Here is a 20,323-nt window from a genome sequence, read left to right as displayed (position 1 = left end):
TTGTACCTTACATCCACTTATGTCCACTTAAATTAAAAACCACACAATTAAAATCTGAGTGTGTTGAAATAGGTAATGTATTAAGAAAACACATCAATATCCCCAATATAATGGTGGTAACATTCTGCATTTACACACCATGATTTTCAGGTACAGTCTTAAGAGGTGGAGGATAGTATCGGCGGCGGAGATTAGCGCTTGCAGGACTTGTTGGTTCTGTCTCACAAGTGTTCGCTACTGGAGATGGTGAAGGAATAAACTGAGCATAGCTGGACCATCTTGATCCAGCTTTGGGGCTGTCCAAAGGGGGGAGGCTAGACCTAAAATAAAAAATATATATAAAAAATAAAACAAAAGCAGAGCACGTAATAAATGATACAATAGTGGAAAATAGCTTAAAATAATCATTTACCATTTTCTCCTAAAAGGCACAATTGATTATCATAGGCCTTTGTATTATTAGTGCTTGTAAACCCTGAAAATGAATTCACAATGTTCCCTTTTAGTGTGGTTGATGTACCTTGTGTCCAATAAGTGTAAAAAAATCTTTGATTGTGTTAGAAACTGTTATGTGTCTTATGCAAACTTGAAATAAGGAACAATCCTTCAACAATCATATATTTTTGTGGAGATGAGAAAAGTGAAAGGCTGACACTCTAGCTTGCATTTTCAATGTAAGAGAAGATGCAGTGTCAAAGACAGTAGGAATTTATACGTTAATACTTTGTACCATTCAGGACTCAATCAGACTTGACCACATCCCCTTTCTGTGTATAATTTATACGTTAAATACATTTCTGGTGGACCAACAGGTATTGGTTTGTAATGGCAAGGTCCCTAAAGTAAATGTTTAATGAGAAATTTAGTAAATTACTTAGATTCAGCAGTTTATTCAAATACTATTGTGACTGCTGTGCTCTTTTGATAATTGACCACTAGATGGCAGAATTAGTCTCAGTTTTAAGGCATTGCAATGGGGATTCGAACAGTAGTGAATAGGCCAATTTGTATTATATATTGTAAATACTAGTGTTAGTGTTTGAATTTGGGTTGTCCTTATATTCGACCCAAATATGGCTGTTCAAATTCGGATAGACCTGACCCGAAAAACACAGGATTCAACGGTAAAAATTTGGAGAAAAAAATTTAAAATTGTGTTTAAAAAAAATAATTTTAAAAAGTAATTTATTTTAACTTTTTTTTTTTTTTTTTTTTTTTTTTACAGGTTTTCCCACAATGACATTATGATTCCCCCGGCTATGCAGCTGTGAGAATCCTTCTGTCATTGCAGGATCCCCAGGGACTATAAGTGATGAATGGGGACTTGTCCCCATTCATCACCTGTAGTGGCCAGAGATCCTAGAGGAACTACAGAGGTAACTGCAGTTTCAATACAATGTCCAGGTACTACAGGTGATGAATGACTTGTCCCCATTCATCACCTGTAGTGCCCTGTGTTGTTGGATAGAGAAAATCTATCCAAAAACACATAGTACAGCGCTGCAACAGAAATTGTTGTTTCCGCACTGTGCTTCTACTATGTATTCTTAGATGGAGTTTCTCTATCCATGAATACAAGGCACTACAGGTGATGATGAATAGGGACAAGTCCCCATTCATCACCCGTAGTGTCTTGACATTGTAGTGGAACTGCAGAGGTAATCTGCAGTTCAGCTCCATTGTGATGTCACGTGGGAAACTGAACTGCAGACCTCTGCAGTTCCACTTCAATGGCCAGGCACTACAGGTGATGAATGGGGACTTGACTGGACCAAAGAATTGTGATCTATGCTGCTCCCCATACAAATGAAAGAATATTACACATACTTTGCATGCAATTTTAACAAGAAAATGTTCCAGGTCTTGTATATGCTAATACAAGCCATTTTTTAACCGGAAAACAGTTTTGTTTTTAACAGATTCTTAACTATCCCTGCTGCATTTAAAGGTGAATCAGAACACTTATTCCCGACTTTATTCATTAGAATTACCTAGAACCACCAGTCATATGTACCAGACACCCGATATTCAACAGCTATTGGACAGCTTACATCCTTGGACACTCTACAGAACTTTGGTAATTGACTCCTGGCCTCCTCATCTATTTGACAAAAAAATCATAGGGATTTCTTTATGACACAGAAATGTCAGCTGTCTATACTCCCTTCGTCAGTGAGTCAATCAATGGTAAACCTTTGTCTAGATGCTAGGTAGGCTAGGATTTGATAGTGAAGCTTTATTGTAAATAAAATCTTAATATGCTCTAACCCAGTGGTTTTCAACCTTTTTTGAGCCACGGCACATTTTTTTCATTGAAAAAATCCTGCAGAACACCACAAATCAAAAATGTTACAAAATGACACTCTGTAGCAAATTCTACTGTCTCTAAGAATAAACAAGGCAATTAGGCTACCTACTGCCACACACTGACATGGAAGATAATTACTCTAACCATTCCCAAACAGATACCATAAATGTTTTGTTTCCAAACAGATATTCCTCTGGAAACCTAAAGCAAGATTTGAATGTTTAGTGCCCATTTACCTACAAATCTTCCTGCTGAGAAAATTCAATACACCATTGTCCCACCACTGCACATGGATAGCCAATACAGACAGAATTTTGGACTCTGAACCTTTTTCCTACCTTTCTCAAATCTTCAACTGTTCAAACGTTCTTAGGAGCCAATAGTTTGAATAAGCTACCAAAGGGACATTGTCCAAGCCAATCCAGATGTTGCTTTTCAATATGAGATGTTAAAACTCCATTAGAGGTTTCCCGGCTACTAACAGTTGTCAGTGATTTGAAGAAACAAAACCCTCTAGTGAATACCAAATGCCCTGAATAACTATCATCAGTGGGGCTCCCCAGCCTTTCCCACTTACAATAAATGTAATAATTAGGGGATCAAAGATGTTTTAATGTTTCACCTTGGTCAAGTTGGAGACTTTCAGCAATTTCGAGAATTCAGGACACCTCAATATGCAACAATCTTTACTTTCTCATTCCAGGATGACAAAAATCACCAATTGCAGAGGCTTACAGTGTGCCACAAACCAGACACAGAAGGGACATCTCTCGTCTTCCCCACAGTCTGCTTGCTACCTGAAATGCCTGTGCCTTCTCAGGAAAGCACAAATTTTTCCAAAGCGCTTTTCTTGTGCAAGAATTAAATTTTTCTAGATTATTTTTTTCAAACAGGGTTTCCCTGGAGCATTCAGAATGAAGACAATATTGAGATATGTAACAAAAGGCAGTAACGTCTTAGTAAATATTTGGACAATTTTTTCCTAATTTTGGTTCTGTACATTACCACATTTAATTTTAAATGAAACAATTCTGATGCAGTTGAACTGCAGACTTTCAGCTTTAATTCAGTGGGTTGAACAAAAAGATTGTGAGGAACTAAAGTTTTTTTTTTTTTTTTTTTACACAATCACTTTATTTCAGGGGCAAGTAATTGGAAAATTGACTCAATGGCTATTTAATGGGCTGGTGTGGGTAATTCCCTTGTTATGTCATTATCAATTAGGCAGATAAAAGTCCTGGAGTTGATTTGAGGGGGTTGCTTGTATGTGGAAGATTTTGCTGTGAACAGACAACATGCGGTCAAAGGAGCTCTCCATGCAGGTGAAACAAGCCATCTTTTGGCTGCAAAAACAGAAAAAACCCATCCGAGAAATTGCTACAATATTAGGAGTGGCAAAATCTACAGTTTGGTACATCATGAGAAAGAAACAAAGCACTGGTGAACTCAGCAATGCCAAAAGACCTGGACGTCCATGGAAGACAACAGTGGTGGATGATCGCAGAATCATTTCCATGGTGAAGAGAAAACCCTTCACAACAGCCAACCAAGTGAACAACACTCTCCAGGAAGCAGACGTATCGATATCCAAGTCTACCATAAAGAGAAGACTGCATGAAAGTAAATACAGAGGGTGCACTGCAAGGTGCAAGTCACTCATAAGCCTCAAGAATAGAAAGGCTACCAGGCTAAGAATAGAAAGATCAACCTTTATCAGAATGATGGCAGGAAAAAGGTATGGAGAAGGTGTGGAACAGCTCATGATCCAAAGCATACCACATCATCTGTAAAACATGGCGGAGGCAGTGTGATGGCTTGGGCGTGGATGGCTGCCAGTGGCACTGGGACACTAGTGTTTATCCATGATGTGACACAGGACAGAAGCAGCTGAATGAATTCTGAGGTGTTCAGAGGCATACTGTCTGCTCATATCCAGCTAAATGCAGTCACATTGATTGGGAGGCGTTTCATAATACAGATGGACAATGACCCAAAACATACAGCCAAAGTAACCAAGGAGTTTATTAAAGCAAAGAAGTGGAATATTCTTGAATGGCCAAGTCAGTCACCTGATATGAACCCAATTGAGCATACATTTCACTTGTTGAAGACTAAACTTTGGACAGAAAGGCCCACAAACAAACAGCAACTGAAAGCAGTAAAGACCTGGCAGAGCATTAAAAAGGGGGAAACCCAGCATCTGGTGATGTCCATGAGTTCAAGACTACAGGCTGTCATTGCCAGCAAAGGGTTTACTACCTATTTTAAGAAATGAACATTTTATTTTCAGCTTTTTAGATTGTCCATTTCCTTTTAGCCCCTGAAATTAAGTGACTGTGTTAAAAAAAAGGCTTTAGTTCATCACATTTTTATGCATTCTTTTTGTTCAACCCACTGGAATAAAGCTGAAAGTTTGCAGTTCAACTGCATCTGAGCTGTTTCATTTAAAATTAATTGTGGTAATGTACAGAACCAACATTAGAAAAAAATTGTCTGTCCAAATATTTATGGACCCAACTGTATGTAGCCTAAAGCTTGCTGCTCCTTCATAACATTGGTAAAGAGTTGAGGTGAACTTGAGAGACTGAACTGCAATGTTAAGAACTGGAATAAATTTATAGTGGAACTGGTTAGGACTACTGTGAAATATTTAATTTGTTGGATTTTGTATTAGTCAATAGATGCCACGGATCCTTACAGTATAACCTATTAATACAAAAGACACCAACAAATCTGGGGCACCAAAGCACAAAGCCCTGTGAGCCCAACCTGATACTCCTTGAATATATGGCTGTGGGGATGTATCCATTTTGCATGCTTAATGTAGGGGCCTAGGTCTTAAAATAACAGCTCCCAAGTAATATGAGATGCTTGTTAGTTATGTCTTGAACATACAGTACTATTAGAACACACAGACTGTGAGACACAATGATTTTAAGTACAGAGAATTTTTAAACAGCAATATATGGATGAGCATTTACAGCTTTCATACTGTGTCAGTGATTATGTCACTACACACATCCAATAAGCTGGGGTCATTAGTATTCTCTTCAGGTTTCATCTCCCATTCAGGAGGAAGCATTATCTAGAACATGGTTTCTCAATCTTAACATGAAAGAACCCCTTGAAAAAACTTTCAGATCTTCATGGAGCCCCTACCATAATTACGATGTCCACAACTGTATATTAGTGTGGTGGTCAGTGGGAAGAATGCCTTGTCAATTGCTGGCCAGAGGAAAGAATGCTACTCTTGGAGCTAGCCAAGAAGATCATTGGTATCAATGAAACTGGTCTGAGAAGCACAACTTTCTCATTCTTCAAGGAATCCCTAGCAACCTCTGGAGGAACCCTAGAGTTCCATAAAACCCTGGTTGAGAAACACTGCTCTAAGAGGACCATTAAAACAGAAACATTTTAAGGGCTAGATTAACTGTTAGCATATATAGTGGGAGTGCAAACTGTACCTTATTCACAAGTACTAGTTTGTTGTATTTACCCATTCTTGATAAAAAAAATTGCTAACAAACATTTCTCTTAAAAACACAAAAAATCCAGCTGCAATATTACTGGAGAGTAAACCAAACCAAAAAACATTTAAACTGTAACAAACTGTAAATTTGGTCTTGTAAAAAAAGAGGTTAGTAAGTTGGTACATTGTTTTTTATTTTATCAAAACAAACAAAAATTAATAAACATATACACAAAATGATTTTTTTTTTATAACTGTAGTTACAAGACATCTTGCATATCCTGGAATGATTCAAACTGTACTGGGAGGGGTAATAAAAAGTACTTTGCATCCAATCCAGCGTACATGCAACAAGCAGCAAAACAGTTACTCCGGTTAGCTTGGTATCAGCTGTGCGGTCTGTTAGGAACACAATACAAAATGAAGAAATAAAAATGCATCACTCGGGTAAAAGTGTTATAAATAGCAAACATCATAATTGTACGGATTAGATGTAATAAAAAGAAAAACAAAAGAAGACAAAATGGACAATAAAGCTGAACACTATTAATGGGCATACTAAATTCTCAATGAAATTATTCCATAAGGTTTCGGCATTTTTAAATTGATATATTCTGGCCTCCAAACGCTAGGAGAATCTGTACTACGGGAATGTGACAACCCACACCAACATATATTTCTTCTCCTGCAAACTAAGTGCTGACTGTCACAACTCCAGCATAGTTAGATAAAAAAAACAATAGTTGCAACTGCTCCCCATTGGTACTCCTGCTATATGATCTGCCACATCCCTACAATTGTCGATTTGAGAAAGAGAACAGGAAACTCTCTAAGACCTCCTGATGAAGCAGACACAGTTTCCGAGAAAAAGCGTAGAAATATTGTTCATCTAGAGATTCCATGTTTATTGTTGTAAAAACCAAAACATATACACGAGCGTCTGCTATGCTTTTATTATGTAACAATAAAAATGTACAAAATTATTACTTTTAGACAACTTGATGATATGTTGATAATAATGTGATGATAATGTTGTCAAATGTATGTCATTGCTACCAAAAAAGTCCCACTTGTGGTATTTTAGTTTTGCCAGATAAAAACCAATGTTGCAGCTTATCAGTCCTTAGAGCTCAAATCGGGAACTTTATTAATGAAATCAACCTCAGTAAGTTAGCTCCTAGTTGACCCCCATCCCATATCAGACAAATTTGCTTTGAGGCCAGAAAATATCAGATATTGCAGCCGATTTCCACACTACTGGCACATAACATGCCCAATTATTTTTGGCAAATCACAATCCAGATAAGAGGTTAGGTAGTTTTGGAACTGCACAAAATTACACGATAAAATTTGGAAAAATTAACTTTCAGCTTTATTGTAATCCTTGGTTCAATTTTCAATACAGTCATGTGCAAAAGTAAGTACACCCAATCAAACTTTTGACTTTTTCTAATATTTGAACAAGCAACAAAAAAACACAAGAAAATTTGCTTTATCGTTTGTTACACATTTTTATGTATGAAGCTGGTATTCCCCCCTTTAACAGCAATTATTTTTTGATGTATCTTACAAATCTGCCCCACTAGTAGTATCTATTAGTGATGTGGATTACTTTATTTACAACATGTTTGCGTATTTCCCTTCACGAACTGCCCATTTTACCCACCCCCCTTCCCCATTTAGAGCAATTTGCCAGTCTATTACCATCCTGTTCTTTTGATACCAAGGTATTTGGAAGTGTTTTGGATCATTATCACGTTGAAACATCCACTTCAGATTCAATTTCAAGTTTGGAACAGATAGCTTCACTTTCTCATCCACCACAATTTGATGATTCAGAACCATAGTTTACTCAATATTGCACACGGTCAAGGCCATAAAACAGCAAAGCAACCCCAGATAATACCATTTCACCACCATGCTTCCCAGTTGATATTTACTAATACAATGACTAAAAAATATTTTGTGGTCATTATACATTGTTTCAGAATGTCTGGTCTTTGCCAATATATTAAAAGCAAACTGTATCATTGCTCTAGTGTTCTTCTAGGACAGTAAAAGCCTTTTCCTGGCATACTTTCAGTTGAAGGTAAAATTGGTGCAATCACTTTCCAATTGTACTTGCATGACACTAACTGTTGGAAGCGCTACATAAAAAATCCTAAAATGGTTCTTGGAGACTTCTTTTAGTGCTTTAGCTCCTGGGCTGAACCTGTGAGACAGACCAGTCCTGAACAAATTAGTAATCATATACGCCACATGTAGATTAGTTTGCTTACAGAGGAATGTCCGAATTCAAATAATTAGTCAATCATTTTAAATCCCACAACTTTTATTCTGAGGGCCTTTGAGAGCTCTTCTGATCTTGGAATGATGAGAACACACATGATAACATCAGACCTATATCTGGGGTTTAAATAGCTTGAATACTCCCCGGGATTATTATTCTCATTACCAATAAACACCTCATTCCAATTTCATAGATTTAAACTGTTCCACCTAATATCCAATTCCTATTTCAAGTCACCTATTTAAGTATATCACCTTTAGCTGTAAGTACTGTTTGAATGAAGATCCAATGTTTCCTTGTTCAAAAAATGTCAATATGTGGGGTACATAATTTTTTGCATGACTGTACACAATAAATGCATTGTATTATTTTTTTTTTTTTTAATAAAAACCTACATAGGCTGTAGAAAGTAGCTTGAGTTTTAGTTATACAATTAGAAGCACTCAAATACATTTAATGAAGCAATTATCAATACAACAGAAATAATCACATTGAAGGGATGTATTGATACACATTAAACTGCAATAAATTTTGTGTTAACCCATAACACCCAATACAAAAATTTTCCTTTTAACATATTGTCATAGTAAATCAGACCTGGCTTCAGCAAGGTGACAAACATGTGAGCTGTGAAAACATTATCAGTGTGTGCTGATATGCTAAGTCACAATAACTCAACCAAAAAGGAATTAAAATTACTATGATAAGGAAAGCAAGTCAGGAGAGAAGAAATATCAGAGAACGGCTTTATTGGCAAAAAAAACAAAACATAATATTTACTTCTTTAGGCAATTCATAGCATTGACTATCAAAACTCAACTATAGTTATATAGAATATAGGAAAAAAATAAATCAAATATATAGTATTTAACGAATTACATATTCCTGAAATTCAATATTTGCGCGAATGTGTTTCGCCAATATGGCTTACTCAGGGGATTTGAAGAGATTGTGTGTTTTCAGTTATAGTACATTACAAAGTATCTATTGATCAAACATTCATTGCCTAAATTATTTAAATCAGTCATATTAAGTTATTAGTTAGCACCTATAACCGACGTTTTATAGCCCTATATTTGATTTATTTTTTTCCTATATTTAATCTATATAACAATAGTTGAGTTTCATTAGTCAATGCTATGAATTGCCTAAAGAATTTTTTTTTTTTTTTTTTTTTATTTGCCAAAAAGCTTTTTTCCGATGTTTCTTCTGTCCTGACAATTTCCTTATCAATGTACATGATACAATAGGCTTGGCATCCACAGTACCACTAGCTAAAAGCTCCCTTAGCTATCCTCCTTTTCTTTAATTAAAATTACTAACCACTAACCCGCAAAATACAAGTCAGGTGACACCTATGGATAAACAGTAATGGCTAAAACACACTTCCCTACCCACCCAAATGCGTCAATTTCAAAATCCAATATCCAGTTATCTATCCTGTACATATTTGTTAAAGTCTGCTCTTATACTGTCACTTGTCCATTCAGTGACAGAGATCACTACATGCGACCCCCTCCCCACCAACGTATACATCCATGCTTTCTTGCTGCCTCCCCACTCCAGAAATCCAGCTAGGGTACGTTTTGGTAGTAAAGCTAACTTTTTTTTTTTTTTTTAAATGACCTGCCCCTCCTCCACCACCACCACGTGACAATTTTCATATTTGATGATTAGCCATATGCCAGAGGTAGTGAAACAATTCTAAGACCATTTTCTATAGTTAATAAATTGATGAGGCAATTAAATTTTTTTTTTTAAGTATACGAGTAAAATCTCCAAAAAGGATCATGGGGAGAGAAAGGTGTACAAAGATTTTCTGTAAGAAAACCTATAGGTCTGAAATGCTCCTATTTGATCCTGGATTATTGAAAGATTTAAAATTAGTCAAACTATTTGATAGCTGGAACTGTTCCTTTTGATGAGTTGTTTCCTCACTTTTTGTCATGCTGTCTCAATAAAATTTTTTTTTTGGTTTTTGGATTTGAGTGGGAGAAGCCTGGAACCATAAGACTTTTTATTCTTTAGCAAAAAATATAAATCTAGGAGTTTACGAAAGACTTTCATACATTATCTCGAGCTCACAGTATGTTACCAAGGCACTGATGTATTTACCTGCAAATACCATTTACACTATAGCAAAAAATATCAAGTTATGATTGCTTTACATTTTTTAATGTGTAGGGGGAATTTATGTTTTATTGAAAAAAAAAAAAAAAAAACTCAAGTCAAAGCTTTTTGTTCATGTTTTAGAAAGTTAAAAAAAAAACTTTCTCAATTTGGAGACACAACAGATGTGAGATGGAATCCGACATTGAACCATTGAAGGATGTAGCCAAAACAGGTGTCCTCCAATGTCCAATAAAAAAGTTTTCCTTCACTTTTGTTCCACCAACATGCTGTATCTCAAAAAATTAGTCGAATAGTGAGCCATGCGGATTTTATTTGGTTTTGGGCTTTTTTTTTTTTTAATTGTCGATGGTATGTCACGTGTTGGTTGAGTAAAATGCCTCTATTTACTCGGATAATGTTAAGATTTCTATGCCATGATTAAGAAGTTACTTGCACTTTAATGTCATCACTTACCTGCTTGAAGATGAACCATTAATAGAATTTGGTAAACTCTGATTGGTAGACCCAACAGAAGAAACAAGGAATCCTTGCTGGTTGGAATTTACAGGGTTCCCATCACCTTTCAGTACACTGGTGCATTTCCAATTGTCCATATAGTTGGCTAAAGCAAGTTCAGAAGAAAAGTCAGACATTTGTTATGGTCTGTCAAGGCATAGATTACGGTTATAAAAGGTGGGCAAAATACCAGGAACTGTACACACAGACTAACCAAACAAATATGATGTTACAGAAAAAGAAAAAAAAAAAAAACAAACACACACACACACACACACACACACACACAAAAGCTTAGCCATCTGTACACATTCCCTGTTGGAAAATGTATTTCAGCCAGGGAATAGTAGTTATGCAGTGGTCATACAAGACATTTGTTAACATTTGAGAAGGAGTTGAGACCAGTTGGGAAGTACAGGTTAATCATTTTTCAATTGCAGCGGTTACCAATAAAGACCAAGATAAAGTAGCTTCAATGGACTGCTTTTTTTTATACTTACCTTTCCATAACCGAACAGTTCCATCATCGCCCGAAGATGCCAAAACTGTGCCAGTTATGTTCCAGCTTACTCTCCATACCTGTGAATTGTGGTTATCAAATTGTGCCACTGTATGAATTTCAAATTTTGTTACACCCCCAGCAGAAGTCAACTCTTTTCTGTAAAATGGAAAAAAAAAAAAAATAATAACATATTGATGAACGATTTATACCTCTGTTATAAGAACACAACTGCTGCTTTGAAATATATTCTTTTTCAATAAGACTTTAAAAAGAAAAGCTATAAAATAGGAAACATTGCTGAATATAGTGATGGGAAAATTGTGGACCCTTGAAATAGGAGATCACTTGAATGGGCAGGATAATCCTTGGGTGCATTCTATGTATAGCACAGTGTTCTCCCCAGCCCCTTTTAGCTGGGCGCACCACCCGGCTGTTTACTAAAGAGTTGGGTTACAATACCGGGGCTGCCACCTGCCTACAATTGCTTGCCACCCAGCTTAAAAAAAAATTCTGTGTTGAGCACTGTAGTATAAACCAAAATATTACCATAGTTGCAATATAGGATTTAATTTTCAGTTAGTTTAGGAAAACCTAAACAACATTTTGAAATGTAAAACTAGGTTTGGACACATCGAGCACGCTTTTTCACCATATAACAATTTCACTTCGCAAAAGATTCTACTAATCATCATACTCTATCTTACAATTCCAATTCTTATTCAAAATGAGAAGTGCCATTTGGCTCAGTTTGAAGTAAACCTAGTCTGCTGCTGACACATGCAATACTGGTACTTGTGACAGGATGGAAAGATTACAAAAAAAATGTTACATACGGAGGTTCTAAAAATATTTGCACAGCCTAAATTATAAACTCTATCCTAAAAAAATCACCTTAAAGGCTTCATGGTGAAAATTCTGACATCTTTACTTGCAACTGCAAGGATATGGAATGATCTCCCCAAGTTCGGAGCAAATGCAATATCATGGACTGGATCTGTGACGGTCATAAAGGTTTCAGCTTTCACATATTTTCTGCAAAGAAATAAAATGACTTATGAGCCTGAGAAATTAATTAGTGCAAGGCCCACATTAAGGCAATAGGTAGTATTACTATTAGAAAGTTTCACACTCCTCCCAAGCCTATACAATGCAAGTTAGAAGTTAGGCGCAGTGGCAAGAGGGGGGTTGGGAGATGCACTAGTAACATGTAGTGCCAGGGAAGGAGGTCTGCTAATGTGGCGAGAGAGCAGCAATCAATATAGGTTTAGCTCATTTGTATCATATGGGGTACAGAAGAGAAGCGTGATTTAATATAGATATGACTTCCTGTGAACAATCGCTGGTATAAGCAGGGATCACTGGAGATTAGGGGAAATCAGCAGCACTATCACTAAATGATAGGTCTGGGTACTGTTCCTTATGCATGCAAAGTAGAGCCCCATATACCTCCATAGGGTTGGTAGAAAGATCATTCTCCTGGCCCTAAGTGCAGGGGGAACTAATGCACACATCCAGGTAGCAGGAAATAGAAGACATGCAACCAACAGATATAAGATTGTGGCAAAATGTCAATAGGGATGTCTTATCAGTGTGTGTAAACAAGTGAAAAGAAGGATGGATATTTTTGGAAGCTCCATACTAGTCATACTTCAGATGGCAAGAAGTCCATATCAAGATATGAAGGCCCCCTTAAAACTATGTCATTTCAATGTGGTGTGTTACTGTATATAAAAAAAACTTGAAATCAGACAGCCATATTAGAATGGACTGCAAAAACAAGGCAATAAAAGGAAAATATCAAAATACTCCACAATAAATTATTAACCTAATACCCTTTCTCTCCATGCTAACCAAACCCCTTTGACCTTGTATGTTAGATGAGCACGAGACAATGTGGTCTGCACAAGAATGTGTAGTAATTGGTCACAGATGCTGCTCTGATGGCTTTTGAATTTTTGCCTTGGAAGAACACAATGCCACAGGCTCTCTGCACCCTGACATTGGCATTGCCCAGTCACCAAACATCCTGAACACTGCCCTGAGAACCCCAACACCCCAGAAAAAAATCTGACATCTAGTACCCCTACTAATAAATCCCTAATTCTACCCCTTTATTGTACATATCTTCTGAATTTACAGGATGTATGTGATAATACTGATTTTGTGGTATGTTAAAAGTCAAGTAAAGTACTATGCTCTTAATCAGCTCTCAATTCTGGTGAGTAATAACAGTTTCTTATTTACAAGAAGATGATTATTATTTTTCTTGTTCCATGTTTACAATATGTGGGAAAAAATTAACGTTTTCCCAGTAATATAATTTCTATTTTCGCAAACTGATCATTTTACAGAAAAAAAATTAGGAACATTAGCCTTGATTTTGAATGAAAAGACTAATGTCAATGAGTGTACTGTACATGTAGCTTTATCTCGCTGTTCAAAATCAGAAGGCATAGCTCTGTACTGCAGAATACTTTGATTTCACTAGCAGTAGGAAGATTAACACTTTCCAGAACAGCAAATTGATTGGGATTTATATTGATATTACCACTTCAAAAAAAATAATATAATGTACATTTTGTTATCTAAGTTTATTACCTAGTGTTCTCATTGTATTCGTAGATTTGAACCTTTCCCATTATATTGGGACTGCTGTCATCACTACCCACCGCAATCATGGGAGAATGAGCACGACAACTGTAAAACAAGAATACAAAATAATTGTTAGGAAAACTGCCAAGTTTATATCATAGCAAAAAAAGAAAGATGTGACGTGCTATGACCTGTGATGTAATCTAGGGGAAGTAGTAGTCCTATACCAACTAGCTGACAGGGTAAATTAGAACATTGATGCTGCTTGCTGCCATTGCATCCATCTCTGGACTGAAGGTAGACAGGTACACTGGGTTATAATTACTCAGGATGAATAATTCCACTGCCTAATTATTTCTTAGAAATTTTTTGTAAATATATATGTAAAGTACTTTTACAGGCAACTGATATCAGAGCTCTGCAAATATTACCTAGAAAATTATGCACACAATATAAATTCACTCAATTCATTTTGAGTGCAGGTCAAAGTGACACAACTTTCTTTTGTCCCCCCCCCCCCGATAGCAGATAAGCTGCTATCCTGTTCACTCTATGTATCAAAGGGATACATACAAAATCCGTGCATCAACAAAGTGACCTAATACATTACCAACCGTATATTTATAGCACCAATATATTACGCAGCACAGTACAATTAATAGGGGTTATACATGACAGACAAATACAAGCGGTGACACAGGAGGAAGAGATGACACTGCCCAGAAGAGCTTACAATCTATGAGACCAAGTCTATAGGATCACTGACCCTGATCACATGACTTTAAAGCAGGCATACCTTCCCACTCACCAGTAGGATTGCCTAAATTACTTGAATGGATGCATCAGTATTTCCAGATAAGAATTAGTTAGGAGGAGAGAACTGCTTATATACACAATGATTAAGAAAATACCAACTGACCTGGATGGATTCCAAGAGATGCAGCTACAGCTGAGCTTGCAGGAAATTTCATGCTGCAGAGACCACTGGCTGAGGTTCATGACATCAGGAGCTTCATATATTCTCACAACTCCATCGGCAGAACAGGTAGCTAACATTAAGCCCATGTGTTTAGGGGCAAACTTTACATCTGTTACAGATGTTCTGCTGTCCACAAGTGTGGTTCTCTTAACCTAAAAGATAATGCCAGAACAGGCAATAGTAAACTTTTTTTTTATAGATTATAAACACACTAACAATAGAGTAGAACTTTATTTTTTAACACATTAAACAGGAACATACCCTCCACACACACACTAACTTTTATCTCACTGTACCTTCTTGCCATGTTGTCAAAACCTAAATATACCAAACAACGTTTATATTGTCCTCTTCTAAACCACCTCCCTATTTCTGTATGCTTCATTCAATGGCACCATGTAACGTTTACTGCTAATGTGCCCCTGCCACTATAGTTTTAACAAAATGCAGACAACAAAAGGCAAAATGTATCAATGCGGATTGTGCCCCCCCTACCCCTTCCACTTGGCAAAGACTGACTGGCATGACAAAATGTAGAATGTTATGGATGACGGTTTTTACCTTGGCACAATTAGATTGCTTCCATAAAAAAGGAAGAACCGCGAAAGAAGTACAACAAAGATAAGTGTTCAAGATACCAGCATGCATACAAGAATAGCAGTAATCGAACATGTCATTTGAATGTGAAAATTACTGCACTGCATATTGTTCTACGAGCGATTGGACCAATTAAACCTGCTGAAAAAAAACAGCTTGCTATTGAGGATATAGGCAAAACTAATGTGAATGTCCCATGGACGGAAAAAGGACAATTGTTTGGCTCAGTAACAACAGACACATTTGATGCAACTCAAAGTCAACGTTTCAGAAAAGTCTATCCCAACTGTGAAGCATTGTGGTGGAAATGTTACATCTGGTGTCTGGTGCCTAATGGGCAGCTTGCAGTCATTGAATCAACTATGAAAGTGTATCATAGTGTAATGGATAAGAATGTAAGGCCACCTGTCCCAAAAGCTGATGCTGGATCAAAAATGGATCTTCCATCATGATAATGAACCGGAACACACTAGCAAATTCTAAACAAATGTGCATCCACACCATTACATCCACCATTATTTTGCTCAATTATTGAAAAGGCAAAACTTACCTTATAAATTATACTACGTTAACATGCAAAAACTTTTTGAATGAAGGCTTAAAGTTAGCCTATTTAAAAATAAATTGTATAAGTGTATGGTTTCACATGGATTTGTATGTTGGTAGTTTTAGGTTCAGTTAGATATCATAATATAGTATTTTCATCAGTGTCTACAAGGGTTTCCTACTTCTTGCACTAACATTAAAATATTATTTTGTTTGCAATATAGGAAGACATTGGCAGGTCTTACCCAATGGCTTTGTCCACGAGGTTTGTCATTTGATTCGCCTACTATTTCCTCCCATACAGCGGCTGTTCTGTCAAAAGAACAAGAAGCCAAAACCTGCCCAAACTCTGGATGAGCCCAAGTGACACGCCATACAGATCCGCTGTGTGTCTGAGAAGAAATAAACATAATAGTTACTCACAAAGCAAATATGATCATTTCAGAATATTGTCTACCACTGTACTCCTTTACTTCCCGAATAGTAAGGGACACCCCCAGACCCATGTGTTCCTCGCCTTTTGAAAGCACTTGTTTTTCCATAGCTAACACAAAGGGGCAAATCTCTGTTATTTACTCAGTATTAATTGATCAGCATAAAAAATTGAGATATATGAGGGAATGGGAAAAGGAATTGGGTATCACGTGGGATTTGGAGGATTGGCAGGATATGATTTGTGCTCTATCTAAAATATCTCTCAACTCTGCGGTGGTAAAGGCCAATTATAAAGTAGCCCTTAGATGGTACCTCACTCCAGCTAAATTGGCAAGGATGTTCCCCTGTTTCTCCTATGTGTTTCCGAGGATGCGGGGACAGGGGCTCCATGGTACATATTTGGTGGACTTGTCCGTTGGCCAGGAGGTTCTGGGGTGAAGTATCTAATTTAATCTCAAGAGTGGTGAAGCAGGAGATTACGGTTACGGTGGAAGCCGCACTATTTAGTAAAATTGATATAACCTTGCCGAAACCCACCCAAAAACTGATTAAACTGGTACTAGTGGCAAGTCGAATCGCATTGGCTAAAGCCTGGAAGGCTCCCACAATTCCCTTAGACCCTATAGCTCCTAAACTGAATTGGATCATGGTGCAGCTTACTGTAAATCTTAAACAGTCTTAATGCATTTGTCTCAAGTCCCAAAAATTTGTCCACACTAGAGAATGCAGAAAGATGAACAATATTTCGCAATTAGCAGTTCGTAAATAAAAGATAAGAATTTTCACCTTCCAACTTGCAGTGCAATGCCAATCCCCATTTTCTGTCTTGTCCCATACCTAAATTAAAGAAAGAAAAAATTTAGAAATGTAAATTGACACCTGTACAACATCAATCACCAATGTCCGTTCATAAATTTAGGAGATTTGATAATACACACAAACAAACACACAAGTATTGGCCAAAATAATAATACCACCTGCCTAATATTGTGTCGGATCCCCTTGAGCCTACTGAATAGCTGTGACCCAAAAAACCATGGACTTAACAAGAACCCCACAGGTTCCCTGTAGTATCCAGCACAAAGACTGGCGCAGAAGATCCTTTTAATCACAACTGTGATTTCTTTCAGTAGTCACTCGTCAATATGTTCTAAACAAAAATGTGATTCATAAGTCCAAGCCATCTTCCATGGACCAGTGCGGACACTGACATTGTAGGTGCTATAGCCAGTGGGTCAGCATGGGCAGTCTGGTCCATGGTTTAGCACAAGCTGTGATGCACCATGTATTAGGACACATGATATTCTCAAGCAATAACGCTGCACAAAGTCTTCTGTAGAATCTTACTGAACCAGAAAAAGCTAGACCTCATTTGTCCCAGTAGAGACACCATTATCTCCTGGAAGGGTTCTTGCCGGACACCTTGATTGTTCTTTACAGTTTACACGCACAGCTCACTACAGGTAGTCCCTGAGTTAAGGACACCCCGACATACAGACTAAGGGGTGTGCAGGACAGAGGGCTGATGGGGGAAGGGGGAGGTTTGCATGACTTGCAGAAGAAATCTTTAGCTAAACACATCTGAGGTTGTGACTGATCTTAGGGGGTGAGCTCCTTCTGCAGCCTCTTGTAACTCTTTAATGACCAAGACAAACTCTGCAGTTGTTTCTTTTTGCATATCAAAGCATAGCTTGCGCCAGAAGTTAATGAATGTCTAGGCTCCATAAGGATTTTTTTTCTGTTTATAATTAACTCACAGTGAGGATTTTATACAGTAACTGACACCATGCTGCCTAATAATATATTGAGACAAACATCTGTCCTAACTGCATTTATTAAAATAATGTACCTGTTCTGACTTACACACAAATTCAACTTAAGAACAAAGCTACAGCCCCTGTCTTGTATGTTCTGTGCAATAGGCCTTGGGTCATATACATTTTAGAGAAATGCTGGTGATAATGGGAGAGTTATTCCACTTAAAATAACTCCATGTAATAAATCAACAAATGTATTTGAATAGCAACCTGCAATGCTGGTCAAAATTCTCCAATTTAGATTTTTGGGAGTTTCAGAGACATCTGTAAAAATCAGTCAACCAATTTAAAGAAGAGTTTTGAAGCAGAGAAGTTTCCTGGTCACACTGCTTCTACCTTTTACAATCACAGGAAAAGTTTTGTTGGCAGAGGGAAGAGTTCTATGAAGAAAACACCCTATGATAGGAAGAGAAGGGCCAGGATGGGTTTTTGTTTTCCTCATCTTTTAAGATGACTTTGCAAAGTTAGTTTTCACATCCACAGCTGTTGATCTTTGTAATAAATATCAGCATTGTAAACATCTGATCCTTTATCAGGGGAACAGAATGCCAAACTTTGACTGGTAAGCACAGAAAGATGACAGACTAATCTGGGTACAGACATGTGCAGGGTGACTGGAGGGTGACAACATCTTCTAGCTAACAAGACAAGGGGGACACGAGCTCCTGCAGACACACTCAGCCCCATGTGCTCGCTGCCACCCCACTCACTTTCACGCTCTGATCACTAGAGCAGGTCGCCATTCTTCTGCCATGGAAATCAAACGAGACATCGTGGATGAGATCCTTGTGATCGGCAGCGATGCTCCGCGCTACGAACATACCGGGAGCCGGGCACTGACACCTCCAGCACTATATTACAGCCCGCGCTCGCTGACGTCATGCGTATACCCACTACCAAGCAGTCAGTCCCGACGCTTGCAAGTTGATCTAAAGTTACTTACTACGCATGCGCACCACCTAGGCGCCTTTTTACGTAGCCCAACCAGCTAGGCTTTTACAAATCACGTGACAGGGTCACAGGACGCGCCTGGAGTTCTGAGGCTGACACTGAAATTGGGCTCTGTGTGTTAAATTTAAAGACACAACTACGTGAATGATATACCTGTGTAACTGATTTCCTGCAGAAAAAATACTTTCTTTACATTTTTTTTTATTTTATTATTTACACCCATTTAATACTTATTTCCAGCAGTCACAGTCCTAACATATTTTATTTATGACATATGTGTTGGAATATAGGAAAGGAATTGGGAAATAAAGTAGGATATAAAGTTTTTTTGCCCTTTTTTAAATTAATTACCACCTATTTTACAAAAAAATATAGATTAATGTGTTGATAAAGTAAAAAAACAAAATTCATATTTGCTTTGCAGCTTTGTAATACATATCCTATATGCCCTCCTGTTCTGAAAATGTGTTCAGTTGTCATAAATACCTTTAAACCTTACCAGAAAACTGCAAATACTTCATGCCTGTGACTACAATTCATGCTCCTTTCACGACTGCCCTTGTAGCCACTTCATTAGTATGTAGAGAGCTGAGACTACAAATGTAATCCCCATATCCATTATACGCAATGCAGGGAATTGTGGGACATGTAGTTTTCTTATAGGCAAGAGGCTGATGCTGGATCTGCTGCCCTCTAGTGTTCAGCCAGGGATAGTGAAAACCACTAACAACTTCTAATTAAATTAGCATTTTTCAAAACACATTTCTTTTTAACACAAAAAGTATTACAGGTAGTCCCTGAGTTAAGAACATCTGACATATGGACAACTCCTAGATACGAACAGGGCTTTCTCTTCTCTTCCCTGCTGGTTCAGTGGTTCAGTGTGCAGGACAGAGGCTTGATAGGGGGGAAGGGGTGGTTCCCATCATTTGCAGAAATCTTTTGCTTTTCTGCAAGCTCTTGTACCTCTTTAATGACGAAGACAAACTTTGCAGTTGTTTCTTTTTGCATATCAAAGCACAGCTTGCTCCAGAAGTTAATGAATGTCTTTTGCTTTGTTCTTGAATTATTCACAGTGACAAATTTGTCCTAACTGCATTTATTAAAATAATGTATCTGTTCCAACTTACATACAAATTCAACTTAAGAACAAACCTACAGCCCCTATCTTGTATGTAACTTGGGGACTACCTGTACTTTTATTTATTT

At 37.4% G+C, this 20,323-nt stretch overlaps 1 protein-coding gene across 1 annotated transcript in view; it reads right to left on the bottom strand.

The window, feature by feature from the left end:
• The window catches only part of CEP192 (centrosomal protein 192), a 78,718-nt gene extending 59,608 nt beyond the window's left edge, over nucleotides 1–19,110 (bottom strand). The window contains exons 1-9 of the mRNA XM_072413353.1: nucleotides 18,874–19,110; nucleotides 17,133–17,183; nucleotides 16,157–16,303; nucleotides 14,709–14,920; nucleotides 13,796–13,894; nucleotides 12,089–12,229; nucleotides 11,196–11,353; nucleotides 10,654–10,801; nucleotides 134–320 (exon numbers count right to left, since the gene is read on the bottom strand). Of these exons, the coding sequence (XP_072269454.1) occupies nucleotides 134–320; nucleotides 10,654–10,801; nucleotides 11,196–11,353; nucleotides 12,089–12,229; nucleotides 13,796–13,894; nucleotides 14,709–14,920; nucleotides 16,157–16,303; nucleotides 17,133–17,183; nucleotides 18,874–18,984 (1,254 nt within the window). The 5' untranslated portion in view covers nucleotides 18,985–19,110. The remainder of the gene's footprint in view (nucleotides 1–133; nucleotides 321–10,653; nucleotides 10,802–11,195; nucleotides 11,354–12,088; nucleotides 12,230–13,795; nucleotides 13,895–14,708; nucleotides 14,921–16,156; nucleotides 16,304–17,132; nucleotides 17,184–18,873) is intronic.
• Between the last annotated feature and the right edge of the window lie 1,213 nt (nucleotides 19,111–20,323).

Source organism: Pyxicephalus adspersus, chromosome 5, assembly GCF_032062135.1.
Source record: "Pyxicephalus adspersus chromosome 5, UCB_Pads_2.0, whole genome shotgun sequence".
Classification (NCBI taxonomy): Eukaryota; Metazoa; Chordata; class Amphibia; order Anura; family Pyxicephalidae; genus Pyxicephalus; species Pyxicephalus adspersus.
The sequence above is the reverse complement of the archived record's forward strand: the minus strand, read 5'-3'. Positions and strand labels throughout refer to the sequence as shown.